We start from the raw sequence: 18,577 nt of genomic DNA on the forward strand, positions 1-18,577 counted from the left end.
AAAGGCGGGCGGTGTTTGGTGGTGTAACGCACAGTTTAGTGACCGGATTCAGGTCAGATTCGGGATTAATATTAACAGGTTTGCTTGGAACTTCAGACCAAAATCAGTGAGGTCACTTTGACGTTCCTGGCTTTGTAGTTTATTCGGAGGGTAAGCTTCAGTTCCAGCGGTGTGTCCCGGAGTACAAAACAAACCCGCCGTTGATGAGCAGTCCGAGGATCGCCTGAATTTTACTGTTCAGACTTCTGATTAAATATTAATGTGTGATCTTTAAACAACAAAGGAGATTATATTTTCCATTATCAATGTTTTATGTCTACTTTATCAACTGTAAGATAGCGAAAACAATATTAAATTTGCGTAGGGTCAAAGGGCATGTTTCAGCCAATCCACTTTATTTATATAGCACATTTTTATAAACAAGCATTTCCAAAGTGCTGCACATAAGATCGACAGTAATAAATACATTTATTTATTCTACTTCCATCTCTGTATTTCTTCTTTAAATATTTATCTTTCAATGAATTATTTTTAATCAAAGCTATGCATTATCTCAAGCTATATTTGTGTGTTTTAAAAGTTAAAACAAGCACTTTTTTCCACAGTATTGTAATATTTTCTGACAGGCAGACGGGGAATCCTCGCCCATCACTGGATTCTGTAGGTAACGGAGATTTGCACAACACCTTTCCAGTGTGATTCGCCTCCCGCGGTGCTACGCATCATTAACGGCTCCGTGTTGTTCCGGGAAGTCTGAGGGTGTTTCCAGCTGATCATCAGCGGAGTCTCCCTCAGTGTCAGGCCGGCCTGTGAGCGCCTTTCCGCGGTCACATCACCGTGAGTCCGGACTGTCATGAGCCTGGCGCGGAGATGGACTACCCTGGGTTGTGTCAGGCCGTTGGGCCCGCGGATGAGCCGGACGGTTCTCTGCAGCAGATGCTGAAGGCCATCGCCGAGGAACGGGGTCGCGTGAGCGGCCGAAAGGAGCTCAGCGGCATCGGTGAGTGCGGTCATCACTTTACCGCCATATCATCATTTACGATATTAGATCATTATAAGTCAACATACTGTAGTCACCACATAGTGTTTGTTCTATATCAGACACTACAAGAGCCAATATATAACAGACCATAGTCACTAATGTATAAATATATACAAATACACATAATACGTACACATGTTTATTAGTGAGTCACTATATGTAAGTGCGTTATGTTTATCATTTGTTGTAGTGACTAATATATTGTGACTCACATAGAAACGCAGAAATATCGACTAAAAGACTAGAAACAAACATGTGCTGTGATCAGACCGATAAGTATCGTGCATCTCTAGTGTGTGTGTGTGTGTGTGTGTGTTACTTCATTGTTGTTTTGCACTCAGGCTGCTTTAAGGACGACCGTATTGTCTTCTGGACCTGGATGTTCTCCACCTACTTCATGGAGAAGTGCGCGCCGCGGCAGGACGACATGCTGTTCTACGTCCGCAGGAGGCCGTCCTATGTCAGCGCCGACGGCACCGAGGGCCGCAAGGTGGGTCTGTGAGTCCTGTACTGCCATGGCTACGGGACTCTTACCATGCTGTTGCCATGGTCGCCGGACCATCTCCAACCTGTTGCCTTGGTTACTGTACCTTCTTTGGCCTGTTGCCACGGCTCCTGGACCATCTGTGACCACTTGTTATGGTTTGGCGGATCGTCTCCATCCTGTTGCCGTGGTTACCGGTCCGTCTCTGTCCGTCTCCAGGTGGAGGTGGAGGTCTACAGGAGAGACTCCAAGAAGTTGCCAGGCCTCGGAGACCCGGACATCGACTGGGAGGAGAGCGTCTACCTGAACCTGATCCTGCAGAAGGTACCAGGACCACCTGCACTAAGTAATGCTAACCAATGCTAACTAACAATAACTAACGCTAGCTAGTACTAGCTAACGCTAGCTAGTACTAGCTAACGCTAACTAATGTTAATACTAACTACTGTTACTGCTAGCTAGTGCTAACTAACGCTAATGCTAATTAACACTAGCTCGGGTCAAGTACTGCTTCTAAACCACTTGGACACCAGTCCTGGTTTTTGGATTATTCTGAACTAGATTTAAACCTGGTCTGGTCTGAGAACTGTTTAATGACCTTTGAATCCGGTTTAACTGGTTCTCAATCAGCTCTCATTCGCAGTTGGACTATGTGGTGACATGCGCTGTTTGCACGCGCTCAGATGCAGGGGACATCCACATCCACAAGAAGAAGTGTCAGGTGGGTCAGTCGACCAATCACAGCATTTCTTATAGCTCGTTAGCTTTGTTTTTTTAGTACATTACATGTTAGCATTTGTTTTCAGGAGGTTTTTGCATCTCCCAGTAAACACGCGATGGACAGCAAAGGGGAGGAGTCAAAGATGAGCTACCCAAACATATTCTTTATGATTGACAACTTTGAGGAGGTAACCCCGCCTCCCCGAGCTGCTGATTGGTTCTCGGAGCACATTTGCATCATTGCATGTTTGCGTTGTCAGGTGTTCAACGACATGACGGTGGGTGAAGGCGAAATGGTTTGCGTGGAGCTAGTAGCGAGTGACAAGAACAACACGTTCCAGGGCGTCATCTTTCAAGGCTCCATCCGTTACGAGGCGCTCAGGAAGGTCTACGACAATCGGGTGAGTGCAATGACCACGCCCATCTGCTAATGCTATTAGCACGTTAATAATTTTGAACTCTGATTTTAGTTAGCATTAACTTTGTTAGCAAGGTTTCACCTAATGTAGATAAGGTTTGCTTACAACTGATGCTGTTTACATGGTCTAATTTGCAGTAATAAGCTGTTTGTTTTCAGTAGTTAGAAGTGAGTTTACAGTAGTTAGCTAGTTTTTTACAGTAGTTAGCTGTGTGTTGACTGTAGTTGGCTAGTTGTTTACAGTTGTTAGCTTTGTGTTTACAGTTGTTAGCTATTTGCTTACAGGTGGGGTCAGACCTATTTTCCCACAGCCCATTGGTCCCACAGCTTTAACATTTACAAGATATTTTTCAAAATCAGGCCCTATATTAGGGTTAGGATGTATACTGTTCATTAAATCTATATTACCTCTTATCGCGCTAACTTCCAGGATTTAATCAGTGTGTGCTGGACCACGAAGCTTGCTAACGTCTGACAGAGCTAAATCACAACGATAACTTATGCTGAACGGCTAACCTGATTGAAAGTACTTTTTGTTCTGGCTAGGATCTGAATGAGTGCTAAAGCCCCGCCTCCTGACCAATTAGTTCTCTTAGAAAGCGAGCTGTCCAATGAAAGGTGATGTGTGAACACGTCACTGTGTGTATCTGATTTGACGCTGACAGGAGAGAGAATATTTAGACATTGATGCATCCTCTCATTTACCGAAAGATTTATATCTGATGGACTGATCTACAGTCAGCTGATGAAGCCTGTGTCGTGATTGTATGAGCGGATGGTTGAAGTCGTAAATGAATTAATATGACTTCACTCATCCACGCATACGATCGAGACGCAGGCTTCATCAGCTGACTGTGTTAATGCGTAAAAGCATGATATTATTGATATTAATCCATTGGATATTCTATCCAATGGATTAATATCATAAATAATGTCACACTTCTACACGTTAACAGTATCAGCAGCTTCCTGTCTGAGTTCTATCATTACTGTCTTTTCTGTAACAACAGTGTTGTTTTTGGTCTGAATTATGGATTTTAATTATTCATCATTTTAAACTTAAGCAACACCTAACCTGGTCAGGACCAAGTTATGAAGTTGATCAGATCTGAGCGAGTATAAAAGCTCCGCCTCCTGCTGTGCGCTGCACTAACACTGTTGCTCTTCACTGTCATCATGGATTTATATTCATTATATTTATTTAAGATCATAATCTGTTCACCGCTCACTCTGCCAGGTTCTCCTTTATGTGAACGCACACGTAGCGAGGCTGTAAACACTTGGTTTAAATGAGTGTGTTGTTATAGACCTTCATAGGACAGCTTCTCTCTGACAGGGAATGTTAGGTTAGTTGAAGCTAGCTAAAAGAGATTAATCCAGATTATAATTATATAGATTTGGAGCATAGGGTCTAAAGAATTATAGAAAGTTAAGTGTGCGCTGTGTCTAAATTGCACTAATTTCTGGAAGTGAGTTTAATTTTGTTATGAGGGTTCATCACTAGTAGCGATGTTGAGCTCAAAAGACATTGGAAGCTAGCTCTGTCCTTCAAATTGCCAGTGACGGGATAGAGTGGCGATCCCCTAACTACCAGGGGTAGCAATGTGAAAATTGAGCTTTGTAGTAATTTTAAGCTAATGTTAGCAGAATTTCAAAATGTCTCATCTTCTGTGAGTGAATTATAGCTACAAGCTCATTTTACTGGTATGTTTGTTAGCATTTTGCTAATATTATTGCTGGCAGATAGCTAATATTAGTGCAGTGTTTACACGTAGCCTGTGTTAGCTAGTGCTGTAGCTGCGAGCTAACGTGCGCCTGATTGGGCAGGTTAGCGTAGCCGCTAAGATGGCTCAGCGGATGTCATTCGGCTTCTACAAATACAACAACATGGAGTTTGTTCGGATGAAGGGGCCACAGGGCAAAGGTCACGCTGAGATGGCGGTGAGCAGAGTTCCCACCGGGGACACGTCACCTTGCGGTACCGAAGAGGACCAGGAGTCCCCGGTGCACGAGAGGGTGAGTCAGAACCAAGAACATCAACACTCAGCAGACAAGAACTGATCCCCCCCTCCCCCTCCCTCCCCCCAGGTGACCTCGTTCAGCACGCCTCCGACCCCGGAGAGGAACCGCCCCAACTTTTTCTCTCCATCCCTGAGGAGGAAGGTTCCCAGGAACAGAACGGAGATGAAGAAATCTCACTCAGCCAATGACAGCGAAGAGTTCTTCAGGGAGGAGGAGGAAGGTGTGTGCGCGTGTGCTTGCGTGTGTGTGTGTGTGTGTGTGTGTAATGTGTTTCTGTGTGTTTACAGACCTCCACTCTGGCTCCGCCCTCCGCTCGCGCTCCTTGTCCGGTACCGGTCGCTCATTGGTTGGCTCGTGGCTTAAACTGAACCGGATCGATGACTACTTCCTGTTGTTTTCCCACCTGACATACGTCACACTTCCTCTACACCGCATCACTGCAGGTATACACACACACACACACACGTTTGTGTCTAATGACTGATTTTGTTCATTAATTTAATTAGTTAACCTGACATTAAACTAATAAACTGTTGTTATGGTAGACATCCTGGAGGTGCGGCAGCGGCCCATCCTGATGACGTAGCGGTCACTAAGTGCCTCTCACTCAGCAGCGCCTCCTGCTGTCCTCGACCAGCCGTTCCAGAAGTGCCTCATGGTACTCACCTCCCCTTCACTGTAACCATGGTAACAGGGGGTCACCTGACCTCAGGGCCTACGGCTGGAGCTAACAGGCCCCTCCCCCTTTACACTCCTGCTGTTGAACATCAGGTGAAAAGGATTCTGGGTAAAGGTCATCAGCCATCAGTTAACCAGGTTAGTTTAAAGGGAAAAAAACATTTGCTTCATTTTAACCAGAAACTCAAAGGACTACGCCTCACTCACCTAGACTCTGATTGGACAGCAGCTTTATTACCTCATTGGTGTTGGTCATGTGACACACTTTACTTCAGTGAGGATCGGTGATTAATTTTAAAACTAAATGTTTGTATGTTTGTGTTTTTATTGAAAAACTACAACACACAGTATGTTTCAGATCAATTTATTTTGAAAGGGAAGCTTGTTGTTTGTGGGGGAAAAACATCCTGAGAGGTGTGACTGATTATTCTGGGATGGATGAGTTCTCCGTCGTCTCTTCTTCTGTAGTTTTTAGACGCTGAATGTAGAAATGCTTTTTCCCGTCACGGCTTTTCTACGTAGATGTTTCTACACACTGTGTTTAACATTTATTAAAACACACGTTAGCATCAACGCGACTCTGGGTCTGACACACACACACACACACACACACACACACACACACACACACACACACACACACACACACACACACACACACACACACACACACACACACACACACACACACACACACACACACACACACACACACACACACACACACACACACACACACACACACACACACACACAATGAAGAATGATAAATCTGATTTTGGTTCCTTTTATTCCTGATAAACATCTTCAGACTATTTGTCCAACAAATAAATAGTTCCCAGTAAAAGAAAGGAGTTAAAACCTGTTGGTCCTCCTGAGGCCACCACAGAAGAAGAAGCAGCTCAGCTCTTCTTCTCCTCCAGCGTGCGCAGCAGCTCATCGGCATCCTCGGCCGTCTTCACTCGGACCAGCAGCGGTACGGGACTGTCGGGTTTCAGCTCGTCCACAGGCGGGTTGGGAACGCACAGAACCATCACGTTGTTCTTCCCCACCCTCGAGCAAGGCATGGACGCCTGCAGCAGCACGTTCAGCAGGATGTTCCCTGGGAGACAACACCACATGGTAGGACTAACACCCTTTCAAAATAAGACTACAAATAAATCATTAACTCATTCACTGCCAACCACATTACCAGGCATTTTGGAGGATTTTCACTGATCTTTCAATATTTTAACATTTTTTCTCTACTTTCAACAGAAAAATAATTTTATTTCTCATGTTTTGTTCTTCTGTAATCAGCAGTTGAATAGAGAAAAGTTTCACACAAATCACCAGTTTGTGATAAAAAAAACTAAGAAACGTCTTTTTATGGAAAAATCTATTCGTGACTTTGAAGCTATTTTTTATTGATTTAGTGACACATCATTGGTTTATTTCTATAAAAACACTGAGACCAGGCTTTTGATGACAACATTATTATTATGTTATCTATGTCACAGTTGAATGGATTTCTTACTGTATTTTGACGTTCCTCCAAGTCTCTCCCCGTCATTTTCCACATACGCAACTTCCTCCTCCCAGACATGCCGAGTGTCACAGTTTACCCCGTTTTTTCATCGTTTTCTCCCACCATCGTGACATTCTCAACTTAGTTCCACACATGCTCTGGTTGAGTGTGAGCTGCTGTGAGCTGGTGGGAACTTAAGCATCAACTCTCGTAGCGCCATTTTCTGTATTGTAAATTCCTTTCCTCTCCCTCTGAGCTCTGCTTATTGGTAAATGGACTTGATTTATATAGAGCTTTATCACCACTGAAACAGTCTCAAAGCTTTACATATCAGCTCATTCACCCAATCACTCTCACATTCACACACCAGTGGGACAGGACTGCCATGCAAGGCACTAGTCGACCACTGGGAGCAACTTAGGGTTCAGTGTCTTGCCCAAGGACACTTCGACACATAGTCAGGTACTGGGATCGAACCACCAACCTCTCGATCAGAAGATGACCCACTACCACCTGAGCCACGGTCGCCCGTGTGGGCGACGTGTTTGGTGCGTTCACACCAAACACGTCAAAAGCGGCAGGTGTTCATTCACAATACATGGTGGACACGCTTCTAGGGAGCGTTGGAGGTCCCACTGTGCATCCCGCGGCTCCTATGCCGCGCGTTTTGAAACTTTTCACACGTCTAGTGCTTTTAACGCAGTTGATGCTGGAGTCGACCAATCAGGAGCGTTCCCCAAACGTGACGTATTCAGAATAATGAGAAGAAAAAAGCGGAGACAGATGAACAGGCTCTTCTGCTGGAATAGAGCGCCTGTAGTTGGGGTCCTGGTAGGAGATGCGAATGCCGATGTCAGTCAGCAGGTCGTCAAACTGGGCACCGGAAACAGCGCTGAAAGCGACTCTCATCCGTGCACAGCTCTGGTGAATCCAGAAACAGCGCCAAGGAGCAAATAAAGCAGAGTCTCTCTCTGGATAATGTAGAGATGATGAACAGGAGTCAGAGGGGGCGTGTTCATCAAGGAACTCCACACTTGATTCTCCATTCACCCACACTTCTCTATAACCCTCTGACATCACAGTGAACACGCTGAGTCACACCTCACATCCGACCTGAAACACCGCCTTCTCATCACAATAATTAATGTTCCACCACTTCACAGTCACTGGGTGAATTATGAACGTAACTGACCGTCACAATATCATCCGTTGTATGAACACCACTGGCAACAGAGAAGCCCCTCCCCTCGACGCGTGTCCCAAGCATCTTTGACACTGATGACAAGCGTCTGTATTCAATGAGCACAAGCGTCCAACAACGCGCGTGAGGCACGATATTGACGTCCGAAACGCGTTTGGTGTGAACGTACCATATCACGGGTGATCTCTCATCCAAAAGTGCACTGCTGCCACCTACATGTCACTACATCATGGTACAAGTTGGATATTCACCGGAGAACTTTGTCACACTGTCTCCTAGCAACCCAGCCGAGAAACACAACTGACGTCTTTGGCAGTCAATGAGTTAAAAGCCTATGTCACAAATCTAGATGACCTCTTATCGCGCTAACTTCCAGGATTGATTCAGTGTGTGCTGGACTACGAAGCTCGCTAACGTCTTACGGAGCTAAAACATCATGGTAACTTATGCTGAACGCTAACCTGATTGAGAGAAAGTTTTGCTCTGGCTAGGATCTGACAGCCCCGCCTCCTGACCAAACAGTTCTTAGAAAGTGAGCTGTCCAATAAAAGCTGTACATGTCGCTGAGGATCTGATCTGACGCTGACAGGAGAGAGAATATTTAGATATCGATGCAATTCTTTCATTTACTGATGACATCATCCAGGAAACATAAGGATTTATATCAGATGGACTGATCTACAGTCAGCTGATGAAGCCTGTCTTCATATGCATGGACGGGTGAAGACTGTGTGATACAGTTGTGTGCGAAAGTCAGGGCACCCCTTTAAAAACAGCATATTTTATATATTTAAAAAGTTATATTCATATTTACTGTCTCTCTGGTATATGGGAAAAAAAGACAATATTGTCAGGAAACATTAATGCATAGTTACATTTTATTTTATAAATTGAACAAAATTACAAAAATGAAAAACATAATTTTGGCATGTGCAAAAGTCGGGGCACCCTACAGCATCAGTACCTTCAGTACTTAGTAACACCCCCTCTGGCAGATATCACAGCTTGTAAACGCTTCTTATAGCCAACAACAAGTCTCTGGATTCTATTATTTGGGATTTTTCCCCATTCTTCCTTGCAAAAGGCTTCCAGTTCTGCAATATTCCTAGGACGTCTTGCATGCACAGCTCTTTTAAGATCTACCCACAGATTTTCGATAATGTTTAAGTCGGGAGACTGTGAAGGCCATTCCAAAACCTTCAGCTTGCGTTTCTTGAAGTAGTCCATGGTGGATTTGGAGGTATGTTTAGGATCATTATCCTGTTGTAGAAGCCATCCTCTTTTCAGCTTTAGCTTTTTTACAGATGCTGTGATATTTGCCTCCAGAATTTGCTGGTATTTAATTGAATCCATTCTTCCTCCACCCGAGCAATGTTTCCTGTCCCACTGGCTGCAACACAACCCCAAAGCATGATGGATCCACCCCCATATTTAACAGTTGGCAAGGTGTTCTTTTCATGAAATGCTGCTCCTTTTTTTCTCCAAACATACCTTTGCTTATTGTGGCCAAAGAGTTCTATTTTAACTTCATCAGTCCACAGCACTTGTTTCCAAAAGTCATCAGGCTTCTGTAGATGTTCTGTTGCATATTTTTGACGTATTTTATGATGAGGTCGTAGACCTTCTTCCATGAAGGTCTTGTTTGTGCAAGTATCGGCGCACAGTGGAAGGGTGCACCACCACTCCTGAGTCTGCTAAATCTTCCTGGAGGTCTTTTGAAGTCAAATGTGGGTTTTGGTTTACCTTTTTGACCAGACTACGAGCTGTTCTCTCCGAGAGTTTCCTTGGTCTTCCAGATCTCTTCTTGACCTCCACAGTTCCCCTCACCTGCCATCTCTTAATTATGCCTCGCACTGTGGAAACTGCAAGCTGAAAACGCTTTGCTATCTTCTTGTAGCCCTCCCCGGCATTGTGGGCATCAATTACTTTCATTTTTTCTGTCTTACACAGCTTCTTAGAGGAACCCATGGTTGCTGAGTGTTTGTACAAGGTTTGTGGAGTCGCCGTATTTAAGAAACCCTCAAATTGGCACCAGCTGGCACTCCCTAATGACAATTGTTGACACATGCTTCAGGACCAATGAGCTGGTAGAGGTCTGAGCTTGTAAAAAGAATCTGACACTTTGAAACTCTCAGGGTGCCCCGACTTTTGCACATGCCAAAATTATGTTTTTCATTTTTGTAATTTTGTTCAATTTATAAAATAAAATGTAACTATGCATTCATGTTTCCTGACAATATTGTCTTTTTTTCACATATACCAGAGAGACAGTAAATATGAATATAACTTTTTAAATATATAAAATATGCTGTTTTTAAAGGGGTGCCCTCACTTTCGCACACAACTGTAAATAGATCTACTTGAATAGAAACACGTGTGTGCTGTAATAAAATTTAACTGCAGAGCGTCTGTTTATCATCCAATGGATTAATATCATAAATAATCTCACACTTTTACACATTAACAGTATCAGCAGCTTCCTGTCTGAGTTTTTCTATTCCTGCTTCTTCTGTAACAACAGTGTTGTTTTTGGTCTGATTTTAATTATTCATAATTTTAAACTTAAGCAACACCTAACCTGGTCAGGACCAAGTTATGAAGTGGATCAGATCTGAGCGAGTATAAAAACTCCGCCTCCTGGTGCGCTGCACTAACACTGTTGCTCTTCACTGTCATCATAGGAATGTTGTTTGGTTAGGTGAAGCCCGCTAACAGAGATTAATCCAAGATATAATTACCTAGCTTTTTAGCATAGGGCCTAAAGGATCAAAGGTTGTTTTAACGTAAAAAGCTGAAATTTACCACATTAGTGTGGACCCTTGAACATACCCAGGTTAGTGTCAGCGCGGATGATCATCTGTGTTTTTCCCTCAGCCATTGGTTTGAGGTGCAGTGTGCCCACGCCCTTCTCCTTAAATTCTGCCTCCTTCTTATAGAACAGTTTACACCTGCAAACAAGTAAACAAGCTGTGGAAATAAGTCCATAACATGTAAACAAGCTGTGCTGCATTCAATGACCTACTTTTTGGAGTAAAAGGCGTCGTCCTCTTTCACCTCGTTGACCTCTGGTTTGGGCGGTTCTTCTAACTCCTCCTCTTTGTTTTCGTCTGAGGGAAAAAAAAATAAAAAATCCATTCAACAAGTAAACTAAAAGTGAAACAGGTTTTAACTGTAATCAGAAGTGAGTCACCACTTCACCCAGAACACAGGTCTAACCTTTCCCAGTGTCATCTGTTTTGGTCACAGTGTTTCCTCCAAACAGGGCGGAGCCTGATGAAGAGGTTGAGAAAGAGAAGCTGGGGGCAGAGCCTGCAGTGGTGAGGGCGGGGCCAGAGGAGCTGAGGGCGGGACTTGATAGACCCATGGCAGAGCTGTCTACCTTCTGACCAAAGTTGAAGGTCACTCCTGCAGGGGCAGAGTTGGATACCTGGACCCCCTCCTTGGCGGGGGCGCCGTTGCCGTAGCGCTGCTCGATGGCGGTCAGGTGATGCTCGTAGTCCCTAAAGATGGGGTTGAGGTCGCACAGCGGGTTCTCGTCCACGTGTTTGCTGATCCAGTTACGCACGGACACGTTGAGCGCAGTTAGCTGACGACTGTACTCCTTATCACTTCCTGCTGAGGGGGCGGAGCTTAGAGGGGCACCGGGGGCTGAGCCATTGGTCTGTGTTAGAGAGGAGGGGCCTTTAAAGGACAAACCTGAGGACACACAGCATTAAAAACCTTTGATATGATATATACTAGTACAGTTCTCATCGTAAGTATGCATTCATATAGTGAGAGGAGCTTAAGTGGAGTTATCAATTATGGACAAATGAGAATGTGTTTGAAGGTTGGATGTACAAAGAGGTGTACATACTCTGTACTTTGTAGTGTTATGAAGGGTTTTATTTGTAGGTACAAAGTAAAATAGCGTGTGTGATTTCCCTGGTTTAATTGGCTTGTTGCGCTGGGCAACAAAAATGTACTTCCGCATTCGACAGGGTGGGGTACTACACTTCCGGTCCAATGATGAGACAGTATGAGCGGCTGAGTCCCTGACTGCTCTCGCTGCACTATACCCCATATAACGTTACATAAAAAAAGTGTTTTGTATTTTTGACAGTACAGTATGTGATGGCTCTTCTACGCCAGCAGCCCAGAATGTTTATGAAGCCGTCTAACAACTTAGCTGTAAGCTCGTCAAGCTTCCAACAAAATCTAAACATGATGCATATTTTTTTGAACTGTATTAGTTGAAACGCTTTCAGTGAGCGCAGTCCGCCCTGAGTCAGAGAGAGGGAGAGTGTGGGAACAGAGGGAATAAATAGGTTATTTAAAACATATACGGTGTGGATGGAGTGTGTGTGCTCTGATCTGCTCCAGCTCAGCTGCTTGTGTGTGAGCAGCAGTGAGTGATACGTGCTTTCATGTCTCTAAAACATCAGAAAACTCTCCAATTGTTGTTGTGTGTGTGTGTGTGTGTGTGTGTGTTTTGCTACTCTGTGGCTCACACACACGCACGCGCTTTAGCCACGCACATCAGTGACTCACATCAGGCCCAATCAGTGAGACTTGACAGCTTTGCTATTTTATCAGTGTGGCCCCTCCCCAGGTCTAAACCAGAGCCGTATAAAGAGAAAGTTGGGTCAACTCCGTTCACTCCAATGGTTAGTTTTTTTTTTTTTACAGCAATGGCGGCTCACGGAGCCTCAATAGTTCCAGGAAGTGATCAGTTTACTATTGTAGCCAATGGAGCTAGAGCTGATTAGATGCACTTTTAAACAGTAAGACGTTATTATCAGCGTGTGTATTATCAGCCATTAACGTTTGCATGAAGGCATGTTAATGGGTTATCCCCCGCTAAAATAGTAAATTTGTATTTTCATTTTTTATTACTATTTTTATTTTCTTCATTGTGAGATACACTGCTGTTTTCATGTTCAAAAAAAGAGAAAAAAATTCTACATTTTTCACAGCGTTTACTTCACATAGTTTTAACAACACACATAGGATACATGTCTTCTTTTTAATCGAACAATAAGCTTTACAATTGTGTTATTTGTGGGAAAAAGTGCATATAAAGTGTTTGAATATGATCATCTCACAGATTTTATTGTTATAATCTTGCTTTATTATTTATAGATCTCTCCTGCTAACTAATGCTAACCATTGTTTTCTCCTCTCTGGTTCAGTTTGAAGCCAAACATTTTACCTCCTTTATCAGAATGATTGAAGCATCCCCATACAGCACAGCAAACTGTATGACAAGTTATTGTTTCTGAATTTGTTAGATGTATTTAATGAATTTATCTTGGTACATAAGTGCACAGTAAAAAAATCTGAAGCCTATTTTTATTTATGTATGAACATAATAAATGTTTTCAAAGTGTCCTGTCTGGGTGTGGTGTTTTTTAATGACCCCCCCTTTTTTTAAAAAACATTAAAGAAAATTCAAAACAATACATCCTGTATACAATACATATTAACACATTTTAAACAAATTAATGTTGGCCTTAACTATGTCAAATAAAGCTGTTTACACTAAGTATTAATACGAATTTACGTTAGGAAAAAAAACTATTTATGGAACTACATAAACAGTTATTGTATATACACATACATATGATGGTGTACTGTATAAATATTGTCAATCAATGCAGCTATTGATGACAAATTACCAAAAATCCCAGTTATGTCACTAGGAATCAATGGATTCAAATGACCCGCCACTAACTTCTGGGAACAAATTCAGTTTTACATGAATCACGTGATGGTCAAACATTTTGGACTTCTGTTGTCGCAACTCTCTCTCTATACGGCTCTGATGTCTGCTTGGCTGTGTGAGCAGCGATTGGCTCTGGCCGCACATGTGACTCTAGCTCGGGTGAGGAGCCATGCAGTGAAATAGATATAGACGGTGCGCTGAATAGGTTTCACTTCTGTGCCGTCCAGAAGTGAAATAAAATTTAAATAAACATTGGGAAATTACCAAATTACTCCAAAATAACAGATGCACAAACTTGGGGTATTTGGGAGCCTTTCACAAAGTTTCAGGTCGAACTCATACTGTGTCGCCGAGAAATTCCCTCCACACACTTGCACGCAGACCTTCTTTGCCTTTATAGATACATTTACACACAGATCAAACATTTGGCGCTCACCAGGGGTGGGAGTAAACCCTCCAAAGGTGGGGGTAGGGCTTTTCCCATTGGTCAGAGATGAGAGGCCTGTAAAGCCAGAGAACGCTGAGAAGGCTCCACCCACTGATGATGTCGTCAGGGAGAATCCCTTGAAGCCTTTGAAGGTCCCGCACTCCTCGCCCTTAAAGAGACGCCGTTTTAATTGTTTATACAGTCAGTCACAAGCCGTCGACTGGCTGTAGTTAGCTGTCGACTAGCCATCAACTAGTTGTAGATCGCCATTGGCTAGCTGTAGTTAGCTGTTTAGTAGCCGTCGGCTAGCTGTAATTCGCCGTCGGCTAGCTATAGACTAGCGGTCGCTAGCCTTTGACTAGCGATAGTTAACTGTGGACTAGCGCCAGCAGCTAAGTGTTTATACCTCTACTCCAGTGTTCCTGCGTTTAGCCTTTTTAATGGCGCGGTTCTTCAACACGTCCTCCGGCGCCACTGAGAACGTCCCTGCCTGAGAAACAGATGTCAGAGCTCCGCCCACTTCCAGGTAGACTGTGTGGGCATGTGACACTCACCTCCTCCCCTTCCTCCTCCTGGTCCCAGTTCCTGTCCGTCAGCTCCTTATCTGCGATTCTTTTCGCCATCGTATGTACCAATCAGAGCCCAGAGAGTGACCTGCAGGAAGTAAACAACCTGTGATGGTTTAATAAACCAGTCTGTAAATAACAAGCCTCAGTTTCCTTTCAACTGATTCTTTCAAATCACATTCATTAACATAATCATCAACATTTTATTACAAACTCAGTCCAGAATGTAAACATTTCTTCATAAGCATTTACTAGTTTGTCTTAAACCATGTGGTTACCAGTTAACCTAATTAGCTTTACCATGCTAGGCTGCTAACTGTTATTGAATAGTAACCTATTTGCTCCTGTAGCTAGCCAATAAGCTAATCACACTGAACAGGTTATAAGAAAAAACAGTCCCTAGCAAATCGGTGACATCCTCACAGAAACAGGAGGAACCTGCTCAGGTAACAATATCTTCCTTTACACTACAGGTAACACCATAAAATAAAAAGGTAACACCACAATTAGTTAAAAAAGTTTCTCCATTTTAGATCGCTTTTATAAAGAAAATTTTAGAACCTTTATTTAATCAGTTGATCATTTAAATGACTAATCACTTTGTCACTTTAGTACCAACACTTCTTTATTGACCTCTAATTTACCTGATAATAGTAACATATAGGGATGTAACGATTAATCGTAAGGCAGTTAAAAATCGATTCATAGGTATCACGGTTGATATCGATTTTCTGAAAATTGAATCGCAGTACTTTTTTTAACCAGCAGAAAGCACAAGTGTAGGCGGCGGGCGGAGTCTGCTAATACTTTCTTTCTGGCTGCCTTTTACTCTTAAATATGTTATTAAATGATTCATTACCCCTTTAGCACTGAAAGAATATCTGTAATATTACGTGAATATCTGTAAAAGTCACGTTTTTCTATTAGCTCTGTCTGCTAGCATAGCTTCTCTTCTTCACTGCAAGATATCTGCATGCCAACCGACCACTGTTACCAGCGCCCTCTGCTGGTCCAAACAAATATGACGTATATCAGCGTAATCACGTTTTTTTTTTTTTTTTAAGTCCAATTGTTAAGGCACAAAATACATTTTCAGTTGCACTTTTAAAAAGAAAAAGAACTATTATGCAGTTTTGCATTGTTTATTATAGAACCAGAATTTAAATTAATAGGCTTCTTCATTTGTATTATTCCTTTATTTATTTCATTCAAGATTTATTTTTGGTGAAATTGTATTGTTTTGAATAGTTTATCAATGAATTCTTTTGACAATGAAAAATAAAAGGAAAATAGTAAGGTATTTTCTAGTTTTTTTCCCAAAAAAATAAAGGAATATTTTTCAGTCATCATTTGTCTACAGTCCCATTTTTTAAAATAAATCGTGAGAGAATCATATCGTGAATCGAATCGGGAGTTGAATGAATCGTTACATCCCTAGTAACATAGATAAATACTTTAATGATCCCGAAAAAAATTGTGCAGCAGTCTGTTGCTCACATTCACACAAAAAGCAGGATCTACAGGATAAAGAAGTTAAAAACATTTTTTTTTTTTTTTTAAAAAAAGCAATGAATACACAACAATGTTCCAGACATTTCCTCCTCCCTGAGTGTCTGTTATAAAGCCTGATGGCACGAGGGACAAATGACTTTTCCCGTCTGTCCTTGGAGTATGTCAGAGAGAGGAGTCTGGAGCTCAAACTATTTATTAAACAGGTATATATTGATTGTACCTGATTGATTATGAATCTCCTCTGAACACGGGAACTATTTTTTCCGTAACCTTAGCCGCTAACGCCGCTCGGAGGCTAACGGCGGCTCGTTTCCGTCCCTTAGCGGAGCTGACGTACCGTGTCCAGGATGTGGAGTCGTTATTCCGCCTCACGGAGTCCTACGTACCCCGCTCACCGTGTATCTGTCCGCCGGTAACGGTTAACGTCCGCAGGTGAGCACGTTCCGAGGTTTGAACCGACTGCTCACACCGCCATTTCACTCCGCGGGAACAACCTCAGCGAGCCGAATACCGCCCTCCGCGCATGCGCATCTAAAGCGGTAGTAGTCTGGGCTTTGTAGTTCTTAAACAGGACCGCAATAATCTGCAGCATCTCAATGTTAAACATACGGTCTGCGGCTCCAGTGCAGTGCCTGTTGGAAGTATGTATTGCTATTGAAAAGTGGGAGATTTAATATTTAGCACTGAAATCAGTGACGTGCTGTCAGGGTAGGGAAGGTAGGCAGTGCCTACCCAAGGGTGAATTGATATTTTGATTTTTTGATTAATTATAATAAAATTATGAATTATTTATTTTTCCATTTCCAATATCCTACAGTACCTGTAAGTTTGAAAGTGTCAACATTTTGTGTGTTTCATAGCCCAAATTACTAAACAGCGCTATTTCCTGGAACGGCTGCCGTCTCACTCCACTGTAAGGCAGGAGGAGGCCACGCCCCCTCCCAAAAGCACATGGCTGCTCTGCCACGGTTTCCATAGGGTGTTTTTATGTGTTTGCACATGCTCAGTTAGTTCCCCAAGATGAAAACCATGTACGTCCACAGGCAGCGTAGAGAGCTAACCGTGCTATGCTAAATGCTATAAGTAAGTTCACAGTGCATTAGTGAATTGATCCAGCGTGGCTGCTGCTACGTTCTCTAGCTAGTGGGCGGGATAACACTACAGTCAGGATGACAGCGCTAGAGATGATAGAGAAACTTTGTTTTGAGGAAAAACCAACACCTGAGCTACCAGACCTTCAGCAAAGCTAAGGTCAGAACATTGTTGGTTCTTTCTACAGTGAATGGAACAAAAGGAAGGATTGACTTTGTGGATGCTCCTCACTGAGGATGTTCTGAGTTGTTGTTGTTGTCATTTTCTCCATGTTTCTGTGTTTCCAACACAAACAACAGATGTGCTGTCGTGTCATGAGATATATGTTGTTGGAGAGTATGGAGGCTATATTAAATAATTGTTTCTTTAATGGTGTTTATGATGTTGATTTTGTTAGATGATAAATACTTGTTCATGTGGATATTGTTGGATTTTTTTCTTTATTATTATGAATTTTATATTTTGATACACGCATTGAGATTACTTTGTTGTAAATTACGCTATACAAATAAAGTTGATTTGAATTAACACTTTCCAGCAGAAACATATGAAACTGTCATTGGTGGTCCCCGTGCCTACCCAACCCTAGTGGTCACAGCACGTCATAGACTGTAATATAGGCTAGCATACATCTGCAGCTTGCTGAGAGGTGTGTGTGTGCGCGTGTCAGTGTCAGTCACTACCTATCAGTGGACACAGTCTCACACACGCACACGCATCTGCTGCATGTGTGCTTCTACTCTGACTCTTTGAGACAAGTTGGAGACAATAAATATATCCCTATCAATAGGCTACGTGCCACAGTCCTTTAAAGTAGCTGTAATCAAACCCCTTCTCAAAAAACCTACTCTTGATTCCAGCACTTTAGCAAACTACAGGCCTATATCTAATCTTCCTTTTATTTCACTCAGCTCTGTGACTTCCTTCAAAACAACAGCCTGTTCGAGGACTTCCAGTCAGGTTTTAGAGCTCAACACAGCACAGAGACTGCTTTAGTTAAAGTAACTAATGATCTACTCTGGGCTTCAGATGAAGGACGACTCTCAGTGCTGGTTTTATTAGATCTTAGTGCAGCTTTTGACACTATAGATCACTATATTCTACTAGAGAGATTAGAGAAATTACTTGGAATCACAGGGACTGCCCTAAACTGGTTTAAGTCCTACCTATCTGATAGGTACCAGTTTGTACACGTGAATAATAA

The 18,577-nt window shown here is 42.8% G+C and overlaps 2 protein-coding genes across 8 annotated transcripts; one reads left to right on the top strand and one right to left on the bottom strand.

Annotated features, from left to right (window-relative positions):
• Positions 1–674: 674 nt before the first annotated feature.
• kiaa0930 lies at positions 675–6,417 on the top strand. 2 transcript variants are annotated; one of them, XR_003674267.1, is made up of 11 exons: positions 675–1,000; positions 1,384–1,532; positions 1,746–1,850; positions 2,170–2,247; positions 2,333–2,434; positions 2,507–2,647; positions 4,492–4,680; positions 4,753–4,906; positions 4,974–5,129; positions 5,232–5,502; positions 6,288–6,417. XR_003674267.1 is itself a non-coding variant. In XM_028449553.1 (10 exons), exons 1-10 carry the CDS (start codon positions 871–873, stop codon positions 5,270–5,272), a joined length of 1,245 nt encoding a protein of 414 aa, XP_028305354.1. In that variant the 5' UTR covers positions 675–870; the 3' UTR covers positions 5,273–5,937. The 2 variants fall into 2 exon arrangements, 1 of the variants encoding a protein (XP_028305354.1); XM_028449553.1 differs by lacking the exon at positions 6,288–6,417 and having other exon boundaries at positions 5,232–5,937.
• On the bottom strand, positions 5,713–16,800 carry nup50 (nucleoporin 50). Of its 6 annotated transcripts, none has more exons than XM_028449557.1 (9): positions 16,619–16,800; positions 14,758–14,857; positions 14,610–14,693; positions 14,213–14,372; positions 11,289–11,768; positions 11,095–11,179; positions 10,902–11,020; positions 6,227–6,466; positions 5,713–5,899 (listed from the first exon to the last, which is right to left on the bottom strand). In XM_028449557.1, the coding sequence occupies exons 2-8, from the start codon at positions 14,824–14,826 to the stop codon at positions 6,267–6,269; spliced, it is 1,197 nt and encodes a 398-aa protein (XP_028305358.1). In that variant the 5' UTR covers positions 14,827–14,857; positions 16,619–16,800; the 3' UTR covers positions 5,713–5,899; positions 6,227–6,266. The 6 variants fall into 6 exon arrangements, with proteins under 6 accessions (XP_028305358.1, XP_028305357.1, XP_028305356.1 ...); XM_028449556.1 differs by having other exon boundaries at positions 5,713–5,950; XM_028449555.1 differs by lacking the exon at positions 5,713–5,899 and having other exon boundaries at positions 6,136–6,466.
• Positions 16,801–18,577: the final 1,777 nt, after the last annotated feature.

The sequence above is a fragment of the Gouania willdenowi genome, chromosome 6 (genome assembly GCF_900634775.1).
Source record: "Gouania willdenowi chromosome 6, fGouWil2.1, whole genome shotgun sequence".
Taxonomy (NCBI): domain Eukaryota; kingdom Metazoa; phylum Chordata; class Actinopteri; order Blenniiformes; family Gobiesocidae; genus Gouania; species Gouania willdenowi.

Bases quoted from the DNA above. Each gene is read 5' to 3' on its own strand.
- kiaa0930 (XM_028449553.1), top strand. From the start codon at position 871: ATGGACTACCCTGGGTTGTGTCAGGCCGTTGGGCCCGCGGATGAGCCG. The intron at 2,648-4,491 runs GTGAGTGCAATG...CTGATTGGGCAG, and splicing joins GGAAGGTCTACGACAATCGG to GTTAGCGTAGCCGCTAAGAT. The intron at 4,681-4,752 runs GTGAGTCAGAAC...CCCTCCCCCCAG, and splicing joins AGTCCCCGGTGCACGAGAGG to GTGACCTCGTTCAGCACGCC.
- nup50 (XM_028449557.1), bottom strand. From the start codon at position 14,826: ATGGCGAAAAGAATCGCAGATAAGGAGCTGACGGACAGGAACTGGGAC. The intron at 11,180-11,288 runs GTTAGACCTGTG...TTTTTCCCTCAG, and splicing joins AACAGATGACACTGGGAAAG to ACGAAAACAAAGAGGAGGAG. The intron at 11,021-11,094 runs GTAGGTCATTGA...ACTTGTTTGCAG, and splicing joins GACGCCTTTTACTCCAAAAA to GTGTAAACTGTTCTATAAGA.